The sequence below is a fragment of the Populus nigra genome, chromosome 2 (genome assembly GCF_951802175.1).
Source record: "Populus nigra chromosome 2, ddPopNigr1.1, whole genome shotgun sequence".
Classification (NCBI taxonomy): domain Eukaryota; kingdom Viridiplantae; phylum Streptophyta; class Magnoliopsida; order Malpighiales; family Salicaceae; genus Populus; species Populus nigra.
In genome coordinates this window covers 801,376-820,251 of record NC_084853.1, presented here as the reverse complement: position 1 = coordinate 820,251, position 18,876 = coordinate 801,376, and the positions used below count along the sequence as shown (strand labels likewise).

Below are 18,876 nucleotides of genomic sequence, written 5' to 3'. Positions count from 1 at the left end.
ATCTTATTATTCATTAACTTGATTAGTTATCTTTATAGTTGGGTTAATTGCTTTGTCATCATGATAGTTATAAATAATTAAGGCATCTAAAAAATTTAATTTTTTGTTAAAAAATAATCTTTTTATGTGTTTTGGATCGTTTTGATGTGTTGTTTTCAAAAATAATTTTTAAAAAATAAAAAAAAAATATTATTTTAATGCATTTTAGCATCAAAAATACTTTGAAAAACAACCACAACTATACTCCAAAAAAACTTAATTCCGATAAAAAAAATACCATTACCTTATAAATAATATTATATTAGTTGAAAAGAACATTTTTATTTAATTATAAACTAATAAGCATTCAAACTCATCTAAATATTATCTCATTATTGTTTGTGTAATTATAATCTTAAAAAAGTAACAATTAGCCTTTAAGTAAAATAAAATTTCTAGAAAAATAAACTGTATACTTCCAATTCGAGCAAAGCGGGACAAGCCAAGCATATTCTTAAAAAGGTTAAAAAGAAAAAAAATGATATTCTAAAAAAGGAAAGAAGAAGAAGAAGAAAATCGACCCGTCGTTTAATTATGTTGTCATGCCAGAAAATCAAAGGTCCTCTTTAGTGCCGCGAAACAAAAACAAAAACCACCATCTTCACAATCGCCCCATCAAGATTTTCCAAAAAGATCCAAACTTTCTTCATTTTTTTCAAAATTCTAAATCCCCCAATTCAATTCAACTCTCTCTCGTTCTTTGTACCTCGCAAAACCCTAATTTCTGGCAAGAATGCTTATTTTGTAGATGGGTTTTGGATTTCTAGGGTTTTTTACTTCAAAAAATGGGTGCTTTAACGAGTAGTGGTAACCACAAAAGAGATCACCCATGTAATTATAACCCATATTCAAATTCTCCAGATTTTCACATCTCTAAAAAGCCCAGATTCTCTACCATGCATCAAACCCGTAAATTCAACAACCAAACCCTAGGTTCTTCTAACAGTATTGCCTCTAGAATCTCAAAGTACCCAGAAACAGCTACAAAGTTTCGCCGAGAGGTTCATGCTCCTTGTAGTTTTCAGAAATTTACCTTGTCCAGGGTTAAAAGTGGTGGTTTTAGCGACAAGGAGAGAAATCTTGGTCGTGAAGGTGATGTAATGGGGAATTTCTTGAGTAGAAAGTTGGATTATGCGAAACAAAGCGCGTTTGGTGCGATTAGGTATTTGGTCAAAGAGAAAGAAGTGATTGATGTTGATGATGAGAGTGAGAAGATTGAGAAAGAAATTGTGTCTGAGGATTCTAGTATTGAAGAAGTCGAGGTTTTCGAAGAGGATGGAAGAGAGGGAGGGTCTGCGGTTTTGGACTGGATGTTGCGAAATGGGGTTGTGGGCAGTGAGAATGATGGTGATGTTAAAATTTTGGAGGAGAGATCAGTGGTTACTATTGATGGGAATTTAGGTGTGGAGAATACAGGGAAGATGTTGGGTTCATTGGCATTGAATAATGAATTTGGGGTTTTGACTGTTGAGACTTACAAGAAGTTGTTGGAGGATACAGAGAGGAGGAACGGGAGGTTGGGATCATTGAAATTTGAGATTGAGTACAATGAGAAAAGGTGGGATTCATTTAAGGCCTTGCGACCTGTGAAGAAGGAACCTGTGGAGGTGAGTTTTCCTCGTTGTTTTATTGAACTTGAGTTTTAGGTCTTCATACATTGTTTTGTTAGTAAGTTTGAGTAGTGTCTCCTTTTTTAGTTTAGGAAGAAGTATCTTTATTAGCATGCCTATATTTTTATTTTTATTTTTTTAATGAAGTGTTGTTCTACTGGACAAAATGATTTTCAGGAGATACCGCGAGAGCCTTTTATCCCTCTCACACCTGAGGAAGAAACTGAGGTTAAACAAGCATTTTTTCCCAACAATAGGTAGTATATTTGATCGATATTTCCTTTTGATTGCATTATTGATATCGCTGTGATAACATTATGTTGTTCATTCCTGTAGGAGGAGGGTCTTGGTCAGTCATGGCAATTCCAATATTGATATTACTGGACAAATTTTGCACTGCCTTGCACCAGGAGCATGGTTGAATGATGAGGTGATGATTTTGGATTATTGTTTTTTTAATAGTTATAGTTAGCATTGTGTTTGTGTTTTCCCACTTTATGTAGCTTTAAGTTAATGGTTCATGCATATATTTAAAATGTAATGTTACCGAGAATTAGTTATTTTGCTGAGCTGCTAATATGGTTTTGTTGATACGTTTATGTTTTCTTTTTTCAGGTCATAAATTTGTACATGGAGTTGCTCAAAGAAAGGGAAAGGAGAGAACCGAAGAAGTTCCTAAAATGTCATTTTTTCAATACCTTTTTTTACAAAAAGGTTTGTAAATTTACTCTTTGTCCTTCAATCTTTTTAAACATGAGTCCTACTGTAATGCATTGAAGTATTAAAAATAGTGCTCTTGGCAGCTATGGTTCAATTTACTTGATAGTTAGTGAAGTTTGAGATGTCAATTTTGAGCCTGTTCCCCCCCCCCCCACGGCATTGTTCATCCTTTTCTTACCGTTATTTATTCTCAATGCAAATAACTAATTTCTCTGGTCTTGAAAAAGTGTTTTTCTGCGATGCTTCCTTCTGAGTCCATGTTTCCTAGTCAGCAACAGGTAGAAAAAGATAATTCCCAAAGCTCAACACCCCTCACCCCTCAAAAAATAAAATAAATAAATTAACAGAGCTGTTCATTCTATCCTGTTGCAGCTTTCTTCTCATGCTGATTGCATATGTTATTAGAGTTCAGAATTTTTCTTCTAATTATTTGTTTATTGTTTTTCTCTTGTTGCTGACTGTGTTTGTTGTGTTTTGGCTGTGATTTTCTTTTGTTCAAGCTCGGAATATAACCTAAATGTTAATATCCAGTTAACAGGTGGAGGTAAGGGTGGCTATGATTATAGAGCTGTCAAAAGATGGACCACAGAAAAAAAGTTGGGATATTTCTTGATTGACTGTGACAAAGTAAAACAACGCAAATCCTTTCCACTTTTCTGAGCACTTATTTTTGTTCACTTTTAGTTGCCATATTCTTATTTTTTCTATTTTGCTCAGATATTTGTCCCTGTTCACCAAGAGATACATTGGTGTTTGGCAGTCATTAACAAAAAGGATCAGAAGTTCCAGTATCTTGATTCACTCAAAGGAAGGGACAACAGAGTTCTTGAAAGTTTGGTATGTTTTGTTTTGTTGTCTACATATTAATATATCTAGAGGCATGCCACTAACTAGTTTCAAGGGACCTTGTAGCTAATGCATCAACCTCTCTATTTGTAAGTGACATGGTTCCATTGAGACTTCTTTAGAAGCTAATGGACCATTGATTGCAGCCGTTTCTATACTTTTCAAAAGCCTGTCCCTGCAACTAAACTCTTAAGTCTGGAAGCCTGCAGCTAAAAAGTTGGATTACATATTGAAGGATAAAGATTGTGCTCTTTATGCATTTCCATTTTTCTCTAAGTGCATAGCAGATGCTTGTTTGATCCAACTATATATATAGATGGCTACTAACGTTCGGGTGAGGAGTTTACTTTTAAAAGCACTAAGTGATGCATATAATCTCTTTTTGGATGTCCTATTTAATGCTATGAAATCATCTCTCCAAAAAACAGATTTAAAGAATAAGCTCCAATCTGCAAACGGCTTGTATTAGGCTCCTATATGGGATACAGGACCTTCTAGGTAGGTGGACATGCCCCTGATACGTTTTTGGGGAGAACAGTTTCCCCTTATGATAGAAAAGGACGCTTCGATTCTGGCCATGTTTTGCGAGAATCCTTTAAGAATTCTTTGGGGTCAAAAGGGGTTTGTGATTTTCTGAAATTGGTTAGGTTTTGGAGCTGGTATCATTATTTTGCAGAATTTATTCTCAAGTCTAGTTGATCACACAGGTTTTTCCTTTGATTAAATTCTTGAGAGAACTATAGGATTTATAAGAAAGATAGTGTATTGAAGATTGTGGAGTTGTGCATGTATGAATCATCTTACAAAGGTTCTTTGATCTTCTGAAAGTTGGTTAGGTTTTGGAGCTGGTATCATTATTTGCAGAATTTACTCCCTCAAGTCTAGCTGATGAAACAAATGTTTTTCCTTTGATTAAATTTTTTAGATGTTTGTAAAGTAAGGATTTGTTAGATAGATAATTATTGAGGACTGTGGGATCGCTCATGTATGACCATGAATTATGAGATTAATGTGTAAACCTCAAGTTTTATCCCTGGTAACAAGTGTGTTGCTGTGGCATTAAGATGGTTTATCTTGTATTCAGGAAATTTGAGTTGTGAATCTGTGATCTTGCACTTCAGTGGCTCCAAAGCTTTATGCTTATTGCTGTTAGTTGCAAAACTGAAAAAGAGGGGGAAATGAAAAATATATGGGAAAAACGCTCAATCACACAACTTCTCTTCAATCTTGGCTGATGTTGTTTATTTATGTTTACCAGGCTAAATACTATGCTGAAGAAGTTAAAGACAAGAGTAAGAAAGACATTGATGTAAGTAATTGGGAGCGTGAATTTGTTGAAGACCTTCCTGAACAACAGAATGGGTGTGTATTCATTATTCTTATGTCATTAATTTTCTCTTGGAATCTAGTGGCTTATATATATATATATATTGTTTGCTACCATTTGTTGAAAAAAAAAGTCTGTAAATCATCACATCTGCTGAAGCTTGTGAGAGGGTCTAAAAGAAATACCCTGTTAAAAGCTTAACTTCTACAATAAATAATGAATGATAAAGAAATACAATTTAACTCAACTAAGCCTCAGTGACAAAATAGTTGGGGCAGCTAAATGATCCAGCCTTTTCGGTTCTTTCATGATCCCATGGACTAGATTTTTTGTGAGCTGTTGTGATGTTATATCTATAAATGAAAAAAAGTCTGTCAAATGATAACATAGAATCAGCAGGTTTTCCTCCCTGACTTTACATTTAAAATTGGCATGTAGAAAGAGTCAAAATGAGCTTAACATGCCTGAACGTGGATGCAACTTCTTGTTCTCTTTCTTTCTCTGTTGTCTTAAATGCTGCATTTTCCCTTATCTGATGAAAATATGATTGGCTTTAAAATTTTAGGATATGGTGAGCTGTCAAGTTTTAGGCTGAGGTTTCTTAGAGCGTGTTTGGTAGTGTGGTTGCGGGTGCTTTTCAAATAACTTTTCGTGCCAAAATACATGCCAATTATGTTTTTTTATTTTTTAAAAATCATTTTTGACATCAGCACATCAAAACGATCCAAAACATACAAACCATATTAAATTTTAGCAAAAAAAAAAAAAAAATTCAAATTTTTTGGGAACGCAGCCGCGTTCCCAAACGAGCCCTTAGTCCTGACCCATATTCATTGTTGCTGGTGGGTCATAACTTGATTTTAACTACTTTGTTAAGGAAACAAATAGGCATGTGTACAATGTAACGCTTACACGGTATTAGAAAATGATGGATTAGTTGATAAAAGAATCTCAGTTTACTCATTCTAGTGGGTTATAGCTTGATTTTAACTACTTTGTTAAGGAAACAAACATGCATGTGTACAATGTAATGCTTACTCGGTATTAGAAAATGATGGATTAGTTGATAAGAGAATCTCAATTTACCGCTTCACTTTGTCTGAGTTTCCTTGTATATTTTTTGGATAATACTTTCTTACCGAGTATCATTGTTATTTTGTCTATGCTGTAAATGTTTTGAAGAAACCATGTTACAAATTTACATGGGCTACTTATGGTGCTTCATCGCTGAGGTGCCCAAGTTCCCTTGGTATCTCCATCAATTCTTTTCTACACTGTAACTGTTTTGTAAGAGTTCCCTCAAGGAACTAGTATATGTTCCTGAAGTTCAGTCCATGTGTAGCTTCAGTCTGGTTGTGTGGACTTTCCCAATTCAATTCTGCTGAACACCTTTATCCACATAAGTTGTTTATATCAACTATTTAAATTATTTCCGGTATTAACATCATTTCCCTGTAAATAGGTATGACTGTGGTGTGTTTATGATCAAGTATGCTGATTTTTATAGCAGAGGTATAGGACTTTGTTTTGGCCAGGTAAGATGATTATGCACTTAACAATGCTGATATATTTTCTCTTGTATTAACAAAATTTGCTTAGTTCTCTAATTTGTAGTTATTAACCTGCATTAGTTGAAGATTAGAAATATGGAATTTGAAAGCCCATCCACCTGTCATAGATAAGCAGCCTTGATGGCTTCTTTTCTCCAATGGCCTCATCGTGGTGGCTGTCATCACTTGTTGTTCAAGGTTTCAGGCCAATGAACCAACTGGTTGACCTGCCAGTAGGGGTCAGTCATCCAATGATACCCCCTATTTCTATGGAATGGATGCCACACTCCTGGTCAGATTGCTAAAAGTCCTTGCAAGAGAAACCCCAATCCTTTTTTTTCTTTTGTGGTACAATATAACCTTTTTCTTTATGTTTCTACATATTGAGTCACCTGTAAACAAATCTTGGGCTACTATGCAGGAAACAAATCTTGGGCTACTATGCAGGAAACAAATCTTGGGCTACTATGTAGGAAACCAGTAATTGTTGTCACCTGTAAGCTCAAATCTATATTTCCTTTGTTTGTAGGAGCACATGCCCTATTTTCGGTTGAGGACAGCCAAGGAAATTCTGAGATTGAGAGCTGACTGATTGAAAGTGTACATGTCCTCCTCAAATAACATGTATCCATTATTTTGTATTAGTGATTCTGCAAGGAGCAGATCCGCCATATTTGACAGATGATTATAAATTGCCTGTGCCTTGTGAATAGAGGGTCCTTCAGCCTTCGTCAAGTGTCGATCTGGTAGCAATGCAAGCAGCTCCAGTTTTCCCCCGGTCATATAATCGATCAAAGATTATTCCTTGTGCAATGACACTATCGACGATGAACATGGCAGGACTGGTGGCGGGTAATATGAGTGCAAGCTGAGTTGTGAGGGATTTTGTTTTTGGAAGAGTTGATCTAGGAAATGTCATGGTTTTGTAATTTTCAGAAATGAACGAGGATTTTGCTTCTCTTCTCACTCGTGTTATTTGCTGTCTGCCCGTTTAATTCATTCAACCTGGTTAATTTAGTCGTCCTTACGTGGTGGTTGGTTCATAATTGTAATGATCAAGTTTCTGCTTTTTGGGAAAAAAGAAATACATAGTGGTAGTTTCTTTGGAGTATTCTAGAATTCTAACATGTTTGAACAAAACTGCTGCTGAGAATATACTGTTATGGAGAATAATAGATGTTAAAAAAATCATGTCCCTTTTAATTTAAAATTTAATTAGATGCATAAAGTCATTTTATAAAGATTTAATGATCTTGAAATGAGACTCCAAGATTTAATAATCAAGAAGAAGAAGATGATTTTAATCATGCATTAAAAGATCATTAAATGTGGATGTAATTTGTTGGGAATTTTATTTGAGATTAATTTAGGGTTAATTATAATTTTATTTGGTGTTTTTCCAGGTATAATTAAAATTGTTTTGTACAGATTTTTCTGACAGAACCGGACGTGTTGAAGATCTATCTTGGTGAATTTATTTTTTATCCAGATTTTTCTGACATACTGAAAATAGAGTTTTTTGATAATTTATTTTTTTATTATTTTTTTTTCTTTTCCCATTTTTATCTCTTATCACATCACTTTTTTTTTTTTTTTACTATTAAATTTTGATAGAATATTTGGTAGATTTTTGTTAAGGTATGTTGAGGTTAATTAAAAAAAGTATATATTTTTTTGAAACATTCATTAAATAACCACTATTTCAAATAATCATTTTTGAAATGTGATTATTATTCCAAATAGCAATTATTAATAAAAATGATATTATAAAACGTGATTGCATTTAAAAAATAATCAGGCGTTGGTACATCGCTCCATTTTATTTCTCAGACAACGTTTAATTGCTATTTCTAGACAATGATAATTGAGATACAAAGAAAGACAAATTTATATTAAAACCGTTCCAGAAATAGATTAATGTCTCCATCTCTTCACTGTTCCAAAAACAAATTAATTTAATATTAAGAAAAAAAACTAAGTCAGGTGGTAAAAGTATTGTAATACAATGTGTTTTTTCTTTTTATTATCATTTGATTTTTTCTGTTTTGATCCCTCAATTTTTTCTTTCTTTCAATTCAATCCTTTGGAGTTGCATTTAAAATAATTAAAGTTATGAAAATTAAATTTAAATAATTAGAAGATATTCACCCTTCTTTTCTTTTCTTTTCTTGCCAAATTCAAAAACTAAAAAGCGCGAGTTGGGGAAGGTTTTACCTCCCCTTTTTTCTTTATTCCTTAATTTATTTGTTTTTTAATTTGATACATTTAAATTGCTTTAATTTAAGATTTCACTTGGTTGTTTTTTTATTTATCTTGATACGAAGATCTTGCAATATTAAAAAACAAAAAAATTATGCTTGATCTTGTGAAACAAAATAAATTTTGACTAATTTAAACAATTAAATTTTAAAAAATTATAATTATAATTATAACAAATCGCAAACCTAGAATAAATGAATATGACAATTTGGCTCGTGCGTGTAACGCACTCCCCAGCGTTTGAGACACTTCCACCATTTTTGGATAGCTCGTGAGGTGTCATGTGATGGCATTTGAAGAGTCACGATGTCTTTTTCCTTTGAGAACAACATGTGGTGGCGGGTGTGGGCTAGTTTATCACCGATATTGTTTTATTTTTTTATTTTCTCTCTCCTCCCCCAAAATTTTCACTAACCATTTAAAGTTTTAGAATGATCCTCTTATTTATTAAGATTTCGGCTTTGGTCCTTATTATTTTGATTCTTAATTTTGATTCTTGATTTTTTTATAAAATTTCATTTCGTTTTCAATTTCATATTTGTGATATGTTATTTTTTCAAATTTGATCTTCATTGCTTTTATTTTTTGTCATTTTGTTAAATTGAAAGTCATCCTTCAATCAAAATTTGTTAGTTATTCTTTATTTTTTTATTTCAATTATGATCTTCATTCTTATAATTGTTATTTTTTTAATTTTTTTTGTATAATTGATTTTTTAAAAGTTTTATTCTTTAAAATTTGATTAATTGAAAATTAAACTTTATAGTTTTTTCAAATAAGACACTTTCAGTCTAATAACTTGAATCACAGGTTTAAAAACTTAACCCGAATTGATATCTTCTTGTTTTTTGTTTTCTTCAACTTATTTTCTATTTTTATTTCATCATTCAAAATTAATTTTTTTATTAAAAAAATAAGCTATGATTTTTTTCGGTTATCCTACTTTTATTACTCAAGATATAATTTATTTTTCTAACTCCAATCAATTTGCTTATCTTTTATTTAATTATATCCTTCTATATTTTTTATATTTAGTTGATCAAGAATTAAATTTTTTTTCAGGAAATTCAACTACATCTATTTTTTCTCATCATCTAATTAAAATAAAACATCCATAATTATCAAATCTATAATCTGAATTGTCGATCTTCCATCTTTAGAACAAGCTTGCAGAGTTGCGAAAGAAAAAATAATTCAACTCGCCGCGTGACTCAACTCCACAGATATAGTCTCTATCAAACACGTTTATATATTATTTTTGCATTTATCTTTTTATCCTAAGACGCAAATAAAGAACATAGTGCATAATTTGAGAGACTAAAACTGATTGAGATATTGCTTGAAATTCTCTTTTCCTATTAACGATTAAATACAATGTTGAGTTAGCTCAAGGAGCAATCCGGTTCATAACTGGAAGAAAGGTAATTGCAGAAGACCAAGGAATCATACAGTATCTATTTCAATCTGGTTTTTTTTTTTTTTTTTTAATTTCAATTTCCTGAAACTTACCTCGAACAACATCCCAAGCCACAAACCCATACATGTCATCAAACTCGTCCACACAATCTCGTTTAACACACCCATTAACATCAATGAACATGAATCCCCACCGCCACAACAGCCAAAAGCCAGGATTTCAACAGCAACATTTGTCCTTGAGCACAGTCGATGTGTAGTCCAGTTGGTTGCATTAGACACTGACAAAAACCAAACACCATTCCCCCGCTTGCTGACTGCAAGAGTCAAATTTAAGTTCATAAAGGGGAATTAATTATATACAGGTAATTGAGATTAAATATCCTTTGCTGGAGCGAATTATATTGGATCAACAAGGACAAAATCATGTTGTAAAATACATGAGATGAGAAATTACAAGACAGGGCAGGATGCCTCGGGCGTAGCAGGCAACGCAAGTGCTGCATTAACGAGGAACTCTCTTCCGACTAAGTATCTCCTGTTCCTTTAGTCGATGCTGGAACCTAGCAAGGCGTGCTTGAAGGCTTACCAGGCCAGCCGCTTTGCGCGAGAGCACAAAGCTCAACTGGGTCACATAGTTGTCAATCAGACTGCCTGGTTGGTCAACTTCCGCCAACAGTTTCATTTCCTGGTACACAAAGCCACACACAGCGTTAGCCCACTGATGGTGATCATGCAATTAAAACAGAAGGAAGCAAAGCAAGTGGATGGGTGGTTCACTTACTTCACGAACAATCTCCATTGTATCCTCTATTTCTTTTCTATGAGCAGCGATTAGGGCCTCTTCTTCCTAGAAAATCCCAAAAAGATTATCAATTAAGGGCACAATAAATATCTATAACTAGACTGCACAAAAATTAGTAAAAATACCGTATATATTACCAACCTCTAGTATTGCATTTATATTCCCATCAGGGGGAGGATAAGGTTCATACTGTCGTGGTCCAGTGTTACTTGCACTTAAGTTACCTGTATTCTGCTGCTTTGAATTTCCAGTGGGGGGATCAGGTCCACTGCCATCTTTTTTCAACCAGTTCCCTGATTTTTCTTCTCTGGATCCTTTTCTGCGGGTTGGTGACACCTTCGGCGCTTTCTCTTCTGTATCAACTGAGTGCTGGGTGTACAATGAATGGACCTTTTGACTAGTCAAGCCACCAAAGGAACTGTTACTTTCATACCTCTCCCTGTCTGCTAAGCCAGAAGTCAACCCGCTTTCTTCTCGTCCGTTGTATGAAAAACCTGATGGAAAACTTGAGGGCTGTTTATCATAATCAACAGTATGATTGAAGGATGGAGTTTCTTTTTCCACAACCCTTCTACCCATATCTGGCACTTTGACCTCTTGTTGCTCATAAACACCATCAACATCAGCAGAGACTGGCAGAGATGATGTAGAGGAAGCATCCTTATTAGTTGGTGGTAATGAACTTACAGCCTGATCCTTTTTTGCATTTCCACTTTTAGAAAGACTTTTAACCCTGTCATTTAAATAAGCATGCTTATCATTGAAGGGACAAGAGACCACTGCAACTATATTTCAGTTGAAGCAATAGGAACACGCTTACCTATCTGCATATCTCAATGTATTGAGTGTATGTTCACATGATCCGGCATTTGGGGATATGCAAGAGATCATAACTGTCCTAGAGTTGCCCACAAAAGAATCACGGAGTACTTCTGTGAGCTTGCTCCCTCGGAATGGTATATGGATCTGGTCATTGTCGAGAGCACGAATGCACTCCTTGAGAGCCAAAAGGCTCTTGTTGATTTCTGCACCTTCAATCCTGCAAAGAACCATATGGTGCATCAGGAAGTGCAAAACTGCCTTCCCAACAGCCATACAAAGCCATAGTGATTGTTGAACAACCACATCAGACAAGAAACTTTTTGCAACGAGAAAAACATATCCATCATCAGTGGTCATGAGGATGGACATCAGGCAAGATGATAATGCCAATCTAGTTTATGCTGTTTTATGTAGCATATGGAGAATGAATCCCATCGGTACAAGACTGGCGTTGCTAGTTTAGGTGCCAGGAACCAGAAAAAAACACACAAGTTCTAGAGAAGTCTTAATGTGGATGTCATACTGAATCTTTAAATTACCCCCACAGCAAACATAATGCAATGGATCAAGATACCAAAAAAATAAGACCAGACTCTCCTAAAAAAACCTAGATAATACGAGCTACAATCAAGCACCTTAATTAGAAGAAAATTAGCTCGCCCACCTCCAGCTCAATGAATTCTAAACATGTGTATGGGATACTCATGTGATTGATGGCCCCAATTAACCATGCAATGCCAAAGAGGCAACCAGATTGCAAAAGATAGCATTACCAGTCTTCATCACAAAACCAAAATCCATTGAATAGTTGAACACTGCCTGACAGAGGTGCAGGAAGAATGGGAAGATCTTTGAAAAAATTCATTCCAGGAAATTTTGAAATTTTATTTGTCTTACGTAGTAAACTCGTTTACCTTAAAATCCTGAAGGTTTCTTCAGAAAATTAACTTTACCAAACAAAGTAACTGCTTCAGACATAATAAATGAGTAATTAGCATCTCTACCATAGAAATTTGTATTTTCCTGTCCCCAAATTCTTTAGACAGACCAAGCTGGAAAGAGAAAAAAATCTGGGGAAACCCACCCTATTGGCACACTAGTCATGCAGCAAAAACAGGCCTTAATGTTGTTGATCAACAGATCGTGTTTGATTGACATGAAATAATAAATGGATTCTTAAAAACTCAAGCAATGGAGTAGAGTCAGTAATTAACAAAAACCAGAGTAATTAACTTGAAGTTAGAGCAAAAGAAGAGATGAAGAGTATGGTTCAGATAAAGGGTACCTTGTTTGCCGGTCATTGTCAGTGGTGTCTGCGCCTCGTTCACTGCCAGCAAGATCAATAAATGAAATTTTCCCAACTACTTTTCCACTTTTAGACTCATTCACATCATTGTTCCTCCTGGAGTCCTTTACTTCGCTGTGCTTCTTAACTGCGAGTTGTAAAATAGCATGTGATCTTGAAGATTCTTCATTGGCACCAGTAGATCCTGTACTTCTAGCAGCATTCCCCCTCTCAATATATTCCTTGACAATTTGTACATCAGAAACTTCAAATTCTTGCAGTCCAACAATGCAAACTTGTTGCCTACCATCTTCTCTCATACAAAGTTTCCTAATTGAGAAGAACAATTGAATTCAGCATACGTGGTTGAACTCATTAACCATTCACACTTCAAGACTTTTAGACACATGAATGAACACATACATAAAAATTATTCTGAAGAAAACATACAGAAAAGATAATGCCTGCTTGACAAGGGACAATGCTGCTTCTATGGTTACACTTCAATTAACTCAAGTTACGAAGCTAGCCCAATTTTTTTTAAGAAAAAAAGTGAAGAAATTATCGTCTATAAATGGATGTTACAGATTCAAAGTGTACGTAAAATTACAAAGCAAATGGATATTATAGAATTGTTGTTAAAGAAAAAAAGTCCTTTTTATTACTTCTTATGCCACAACCGCACTGGAGAAACTTATACAAATGTGACTTTTAAGTCACCATAGCAAGCACCCACAGAACACAGTGACTGAGGAATCATATCAGCCAAGGTTTCGAGTCATATTTAGCCCCATTACAAACTGAATCTAATAGATATCCAAGTTCTGAAGACAGTTTTTTTAAGGAAAAAAAAATGAAATAAACCAGTTTGAACAGGGAAACACTAACTTTCTTTCACTGAGAAGGTCGAAGAGTTTTCCACCATATATTTCAAAAAAGCTAAGCCACAATTTGAATCTCTGATTATGATAAACTGGCTGACGCAACAATCTAACAAGGTCTTCAGCAGCTCTAAGAGGCAGGGGCTGCATTGTGAATGTCTTACCACTACCTGAAATAAAAGCAGCATCAGGATTTCAGCTGTGCAGAAGAGTTTGAAATGAACTTGACTTCAGAAAGAGGCAGCATCTTTGAAACAAAAACTTCAAAGTCGAGATAAGTAATGAATCAACACCCCCCTCCATGGCTTCCACCACAGGGAAACCAAAACAAATGTGCAGAAGTTGAAAACAAGTGAAAGTGCTGTATGGAATTTTTTTTTTTTCAGAATTCATAGAAACATTGATCCAAAGACTTAACCTGGGACGGTTTATAAAGAAAATGTAAAAAAATGGACATAATGAGGAAAAAATATAGCAAGCATCCATTTAAAAAAAAAAAAAAGGATTTCTACCTGTCTGACCATATGCAAAACATGTGGCTTTTGTTCGCTGAAAAATGGTGGGGATGATTGGTTCCACAGTAACCCGATATACCTGTTTCAGAGAGGGAAGCAATCATTTCTTTGAGCTAACCAATAAAAAATTACAAAGGAACTACTTCACTAATAATAGACAGAAAGACAAATGGATTAGAACAAAAAATGTCATTTGAGCTGAATTCAAGCATAAAATATATCGCTTATTGGTCATAAAAATACTCTCATGATTCACACATTCTCTTAACTGAAATAATATTTTCACATTCTTGTAACCAAAAGCAAGCATGATTCATAGTGGTGGTTACATTTCAACTTCTATCCCTGACAGAAAAGACATTACCTCATCATTGGTGACCCGCTCATCTAGAACAGCATCAAAACAGAACTCATGCTTCTCGACATATGCAGTCAAATCTACCTACCATGTTGGAATGAAATATCAGTCCTCTGAAAATGACAAATGAAGAGAAAGAGAACAGTCTGCCAGGACTACTTCAACAAAAAAAAATCAACTGGCATCTGAAAAATCTTAACAAAAATATTGCTTGTAAGACTTTTTTTCAACATCATGGAAACAAACCTTTAGCTTGGGCTCATGGACAGTCAAAGCATTGTCATACACGGTTACAATGTCATCCTCCTTCCTAGCAAGCTCTTTCTTGTTCAGCGGTCTTTTACGTACCTATGGCACAGATATCATATCATTAAGAGCTTTCCAGGCAACTTTCTCATATGCTTGTGAATGAATCAAATGGAAAACAGAACAAAAACAAACAGGATATCATCCATTTGCCAGGATTGACTAAAGCTGGATAAAAAGGATTAAGAACGTGAAAGACTAACAAAAATTAAAAAGGTTTTCCCAGTCTGTCATGCTAGCTAGTATAATGTGATTCTGCAAATACTTTCTGGAAAAAGGAAAAAAAAAAAAAGCATTGTTGCCCATGGCACATCTCATAAAGTCTTGGTTCCAACATTTCTCCTTAAAAAACCACGTATTTGGGATTGACTTGGTTTAGTAACAAACAATGCATCTAAGACAGTTTCTCCTAAATACCAAAAAATAGCAATACAAGTTTTTTAAGTTGGAGCAAAATATTAGGGAAATCCGAGAACTGAACTTGGTAGACATGGCAGTGAATTAACTAAAATTAGAGTTTTATGTCTATATCATCAGTGATGATGCAATTCTTCACCCAACAAAAATGACAAGTTTTCACACCAAAATTTTGTGCTCACAACTTTATCATGTTTCTTCATGCGGGCACATAAACGAAATCATGCAAACCCACAGAATCTTGCTACCCTACAAATCAACTTACCACAACTTTAATTTTAGCCACATTATTTTCCTTTGAGCTGTTCTCTTTTTCATTAGTAGGGAACGAAACTGACAGATCTGCATCAGTTTGCTCTCTTTGTTGCCTGCTACTATTCACGTTGAAATCATTTTCAAATCCTTTTGAAGCACCAGGCATCAATGGTGATGGATCAAATGGTTCTGGGATGACATGCTGAAAAGGATATGAAAACATCAATAAAAAGGTGGAATAAGGGGCAGCATCCTCCCAATATCAAGCAAACAAAGAGAGAGAGAAAGAGGAAGACAATATTGAACATCCCAACAGATGCATCCGCTTATATGAAGTAATAAGCTGCCAAGCCAAAATGGCTAAAGGAGAATCCATCAAGAAGAGGAGGACTTATCAGAATTCCATTGCCTCGATGATTCTAAACTCCTGAATCCAATTCTAGAACCAGCAACTACTATCTACTTACTGTCAAATTAATTCAGTTACTGACAGCTTCACCTTGAGAGAGAAAAGGGAAAAAAAATACAGCATAAGAGCTATAGGCCACTAGTGGACAGATGTGAGAGTGGATTGGTTCAAGCAAGATCACTATCTTAAAGAGCATCATCGCATAGACAGCTAAAGTTAATCCTCTTGTTCTTCATTCTTGCATGTGAATAGAGTTTCACAACACTGACACGTGGAGGAGGTAGAAGCAAATAACAATATCACCTATAATCTAGTTAAATTAAACAATTTGGTGTTAAGAACTGAATCCTTTACCGGTAGCTCATATTAAGGTCGGGGCTCTTGAAGGCAATATAAGTAAATTCCTCCCGCCAAGTTAGATGCAGTACCTCAGATAGAAGCTCTGTATCATCCATAGCATGAAGATCCAAAAGCCCAGCTCCAAAATCGCCCCTAAACTCTGGAGAATAAAAGCCATCCGAGGAAGAAACACCAGCTGAAGTTTGGGCAGTTGGGGTGTAAGACTCGGGAACAGACTCTCCATTGAAATTGAGGTTTCTCATAAGCTTGAAAAGCCTCTGTTTCTCTTCCGCAGATTGCGCTCCATAACCCTTCAACAAAGACAACATAACCATCCAACTCAGATCCAAGGAAAACCACAAATTCATTCATCCACATTCGCTTTACATAACATAGTTTCTAATACATAAATACTACAAGAAGCACACATGTCCACGTTCCAAACATAACTCAGCAACAAAACCTCCAAATTTGTTTCTGATCCTAAACGCACAATCACTTCAAATAGAAATCCAAATAAACACCATTAATTTACAACGAAAGCGAATTAAAAATCAATTACATTTTCCGTCCATACCTGCATTAAAATATTAGGGAGGAGGCGATTATCGATGCCGGTAGAAGCCATGGGCGAGGCCAGATGCTGCAAGCCGGCAGACTGAAGCCACCTAGCCATAACCGCATCGCCAGCATCACTAGTGGGACCCAAGGACCCACCAGCGCCGGCATGATCATAAAGTGCGGTTGCAGTAGCAGCAGCAGCAGCAGCATTGGTTTGCTGCATCTGGCCGCCCATGTGGCGCTGCGATCGCCTTTGGGGAGCCAATTTTCAAGATCTATCTATCACCACCGCTTCACACACAGTTGAATAAACAAATAAAACGAAAAAAATTAACAATGCAAAACGAAAAAAATAATTAATTCAAAAAAATAAAAATAAAATTACTTACAAGGAGGAGAGAATTCAAATCCAAAAGAGAACATAAAACGAAATTCGAACAAAATCCCGATCTTATCACACGCTTCTCTTTTCTTCGATTTTGTTTACGAGAGATGAAATTGTGAATTGAGAGAGATCTGCCAAGTGAGAGAGATATCTTTGACGCAGATCTGAAGCTGATGAAGAAGTAGTGAAAGCGGAACCCTTTTTTTTAAAAAAAATCTTTTGGAAATAGGAGCGTCGTTGGAAATGGTTTGCCGTTTGAGAGAAGAAAAGAAATGTTGTTAGCAGAAAGCTCCACGCGAGAGAGAGAGAGAGAGAGAAGGGAAGGGGTTGCTTGCGATGCTGATATGGTAAATACTTATGGTTAATTTATGAAATGGATATATATATATATATATATATATATATATAGACTATTATGGTTTTTTTTTATATATATAAAACGGCTATTTTGAAACTTTGTTTTGTGACTAATTTACCCTCCTTTTTTTTGCTTATTTTCCCTTCTTTTTTTTTTTGATTCGATTATGATGATACAATTTATTTATCAACTAATTACATCGTATCTCAAAAATATTAATTTGCGATAAAAAAAAAATTTAATTTTACTCTAGCTGTAATCGAACAAAAATCTCAATGTTAGAAAAAAAAAAGGTTTTTTTTAATTTATGGGGAAAATAATAATTTGTAAAAGTTACAATACAAAAAGGAAGCATTTTAAAAAGATTAAAGATATTGGGCTTAAGATGTGGTTCAAAGAACCTTTATTGACATTGTAAAGAAGACAAACTATGCATTATTTATAATATTTTTGTAGTGTAATAAATTTTTATTAACTAATATGGTTTATTATAGGTGTATTAAATGATAAATATTGAAATAAAAGGGAAAAACCTTTAGAAAAATGGCATGTCTAACCATCAAATTTGACAATAACTTCAGCTTTGAAAGATATTAATTAGAATGTGGTTCCGATTGCTTTTTAAAAAATATTTCATGCTGAAATGCATTAAAATAATATTTTGTTATTTTTTAAAAATAATTTTTGAGATTAACATGTCAAAACAATTTAAAATGTATAAAAAATAATTTTTTTAAAAACGCTGTTTCCACTCGTTCTCGTATTTTCTTTTAGTGTGGTTCCAAAATATGTTTTTTTTAAAAAAAAAACTAATTATTGTATGGAAATAAAAAATGCCATTAAACAATTATTACCTCTGAAATACCCTTTAGAGCATCAAACGAGAAAAACAATTGAAAAATGTCGGGTGCCGAAGCTAATAATGATGATGGGCCCAAGCAAAGATATGCTCTTCTAGCAAAACAAAAACAAGATAAATTACCCGAACATCATAAATCCACTTTATCGAACCAGATTTAGAGTGGAGTTGACCGTCGAGTTAATTAATTCTCTTTTAAAGAATATTAAAGCAATATTATTTTGAAAAAATATTTAAAATGTTTTATTGGGCCAAACCGATCAACTCCAAGTTGATTTTTTTGACATACAATCTGGTTTAGGAATATATCAATCGGGTTTTTAATCAACCTACCGGGTTTGGGACCAACCCGAGTTTAATAAAAGTGCATAAATCCTCTTACCATAGCTAGGCGGATGCATAAGGTTAGAAAATAATGATACCAAATATTCAATTCAAATTCACTTTTGATAGGACGGCACTTGATGGAAAACACCAGAAATATGTTGGGAATAGAAAGAATTAAGAGAGAATAAATAAATAAAAAAAGGGTGCATGGAAGGACATGTTTGTTT

At 34.5% G+C, this 18,876-nt stretch overlaps 2 protein-coding genes across 2 annotated transcripts; one reads left to right on the top strand and one right to left on the bottom strand.

Moving 5' to 3' along the window:
- The first annotated feature begins 518 nt into the window (after positions 1 to 518).
- On the top strand, positions 519 to 7,203 carry LOC133682493 (ubiquitin-like-specific protease ESD4). The gene is made up of 9 exons (XM_062105840.1): positions 519 to 1,646; positions 1,827 to 1,906; positions 1,986 to 2,079; positions 2,265 to 2,363; positions 2,901 to 2,996; positions 3,087 to 3,206; positions 4,474 to 4,577; positions 6,005 to 6,077; positions 6,622 to 7,203. Exons 1-9 carry the CDS (start codon positions 825 to 827, stop codon positions 6,682 to 6,684), a joined length of 1,551 nt encoding a protein of 516 aa, XP_061961824.1. The 5' UTR covers positions 519 to 824; the 3' UTR covers positions 6,685 to 7,203.
- A 2,483-nt stretch (positions 7,204 to 9,686) lies between these two features.
- LOC133681935 (kinesin-like protein KIN-13A) lies at positions 9,687 to 17,449 on the bottom strand. Its single transcript, XM_062105140.1, has 14 exons — positions 17,110 to 17,449; positions 16,737 to 17,011; positions 16,249 to 16,470; positions 15,422 to 15,613; positions 14,680 to 14,781; positions 14,440 to 14,517; positions 14,073 to 14,154; positions 13,568 to 13,730; positions 12,680 to 13,009; positions 11,393 to 11,611; positions 10,714 to 11,305; positions 10,552 to 10,617; positions 10,225 to 10,455; positions 9,687 to 10,084 (listed from the first exon to the last, which is right to left on the bottom strand). The coding sequence occupies exons 2-13, from the start codon at positions 16,953 to 16,955 to the stop codon at positions 10,273 to 10,275; spliced, it is 2,448 nt and encodes an 815-aa protein (XP_061961124.1). The 5' UTR covers positions 16,956 to 17,011; positions 17,110 to 17,449; the 3' UTR covers positions 9,687 to 10,084; positions 10,225 to 10,272.
- Positions 17,450 to 18,876: the final 1,427 nt, after the last annotated feature.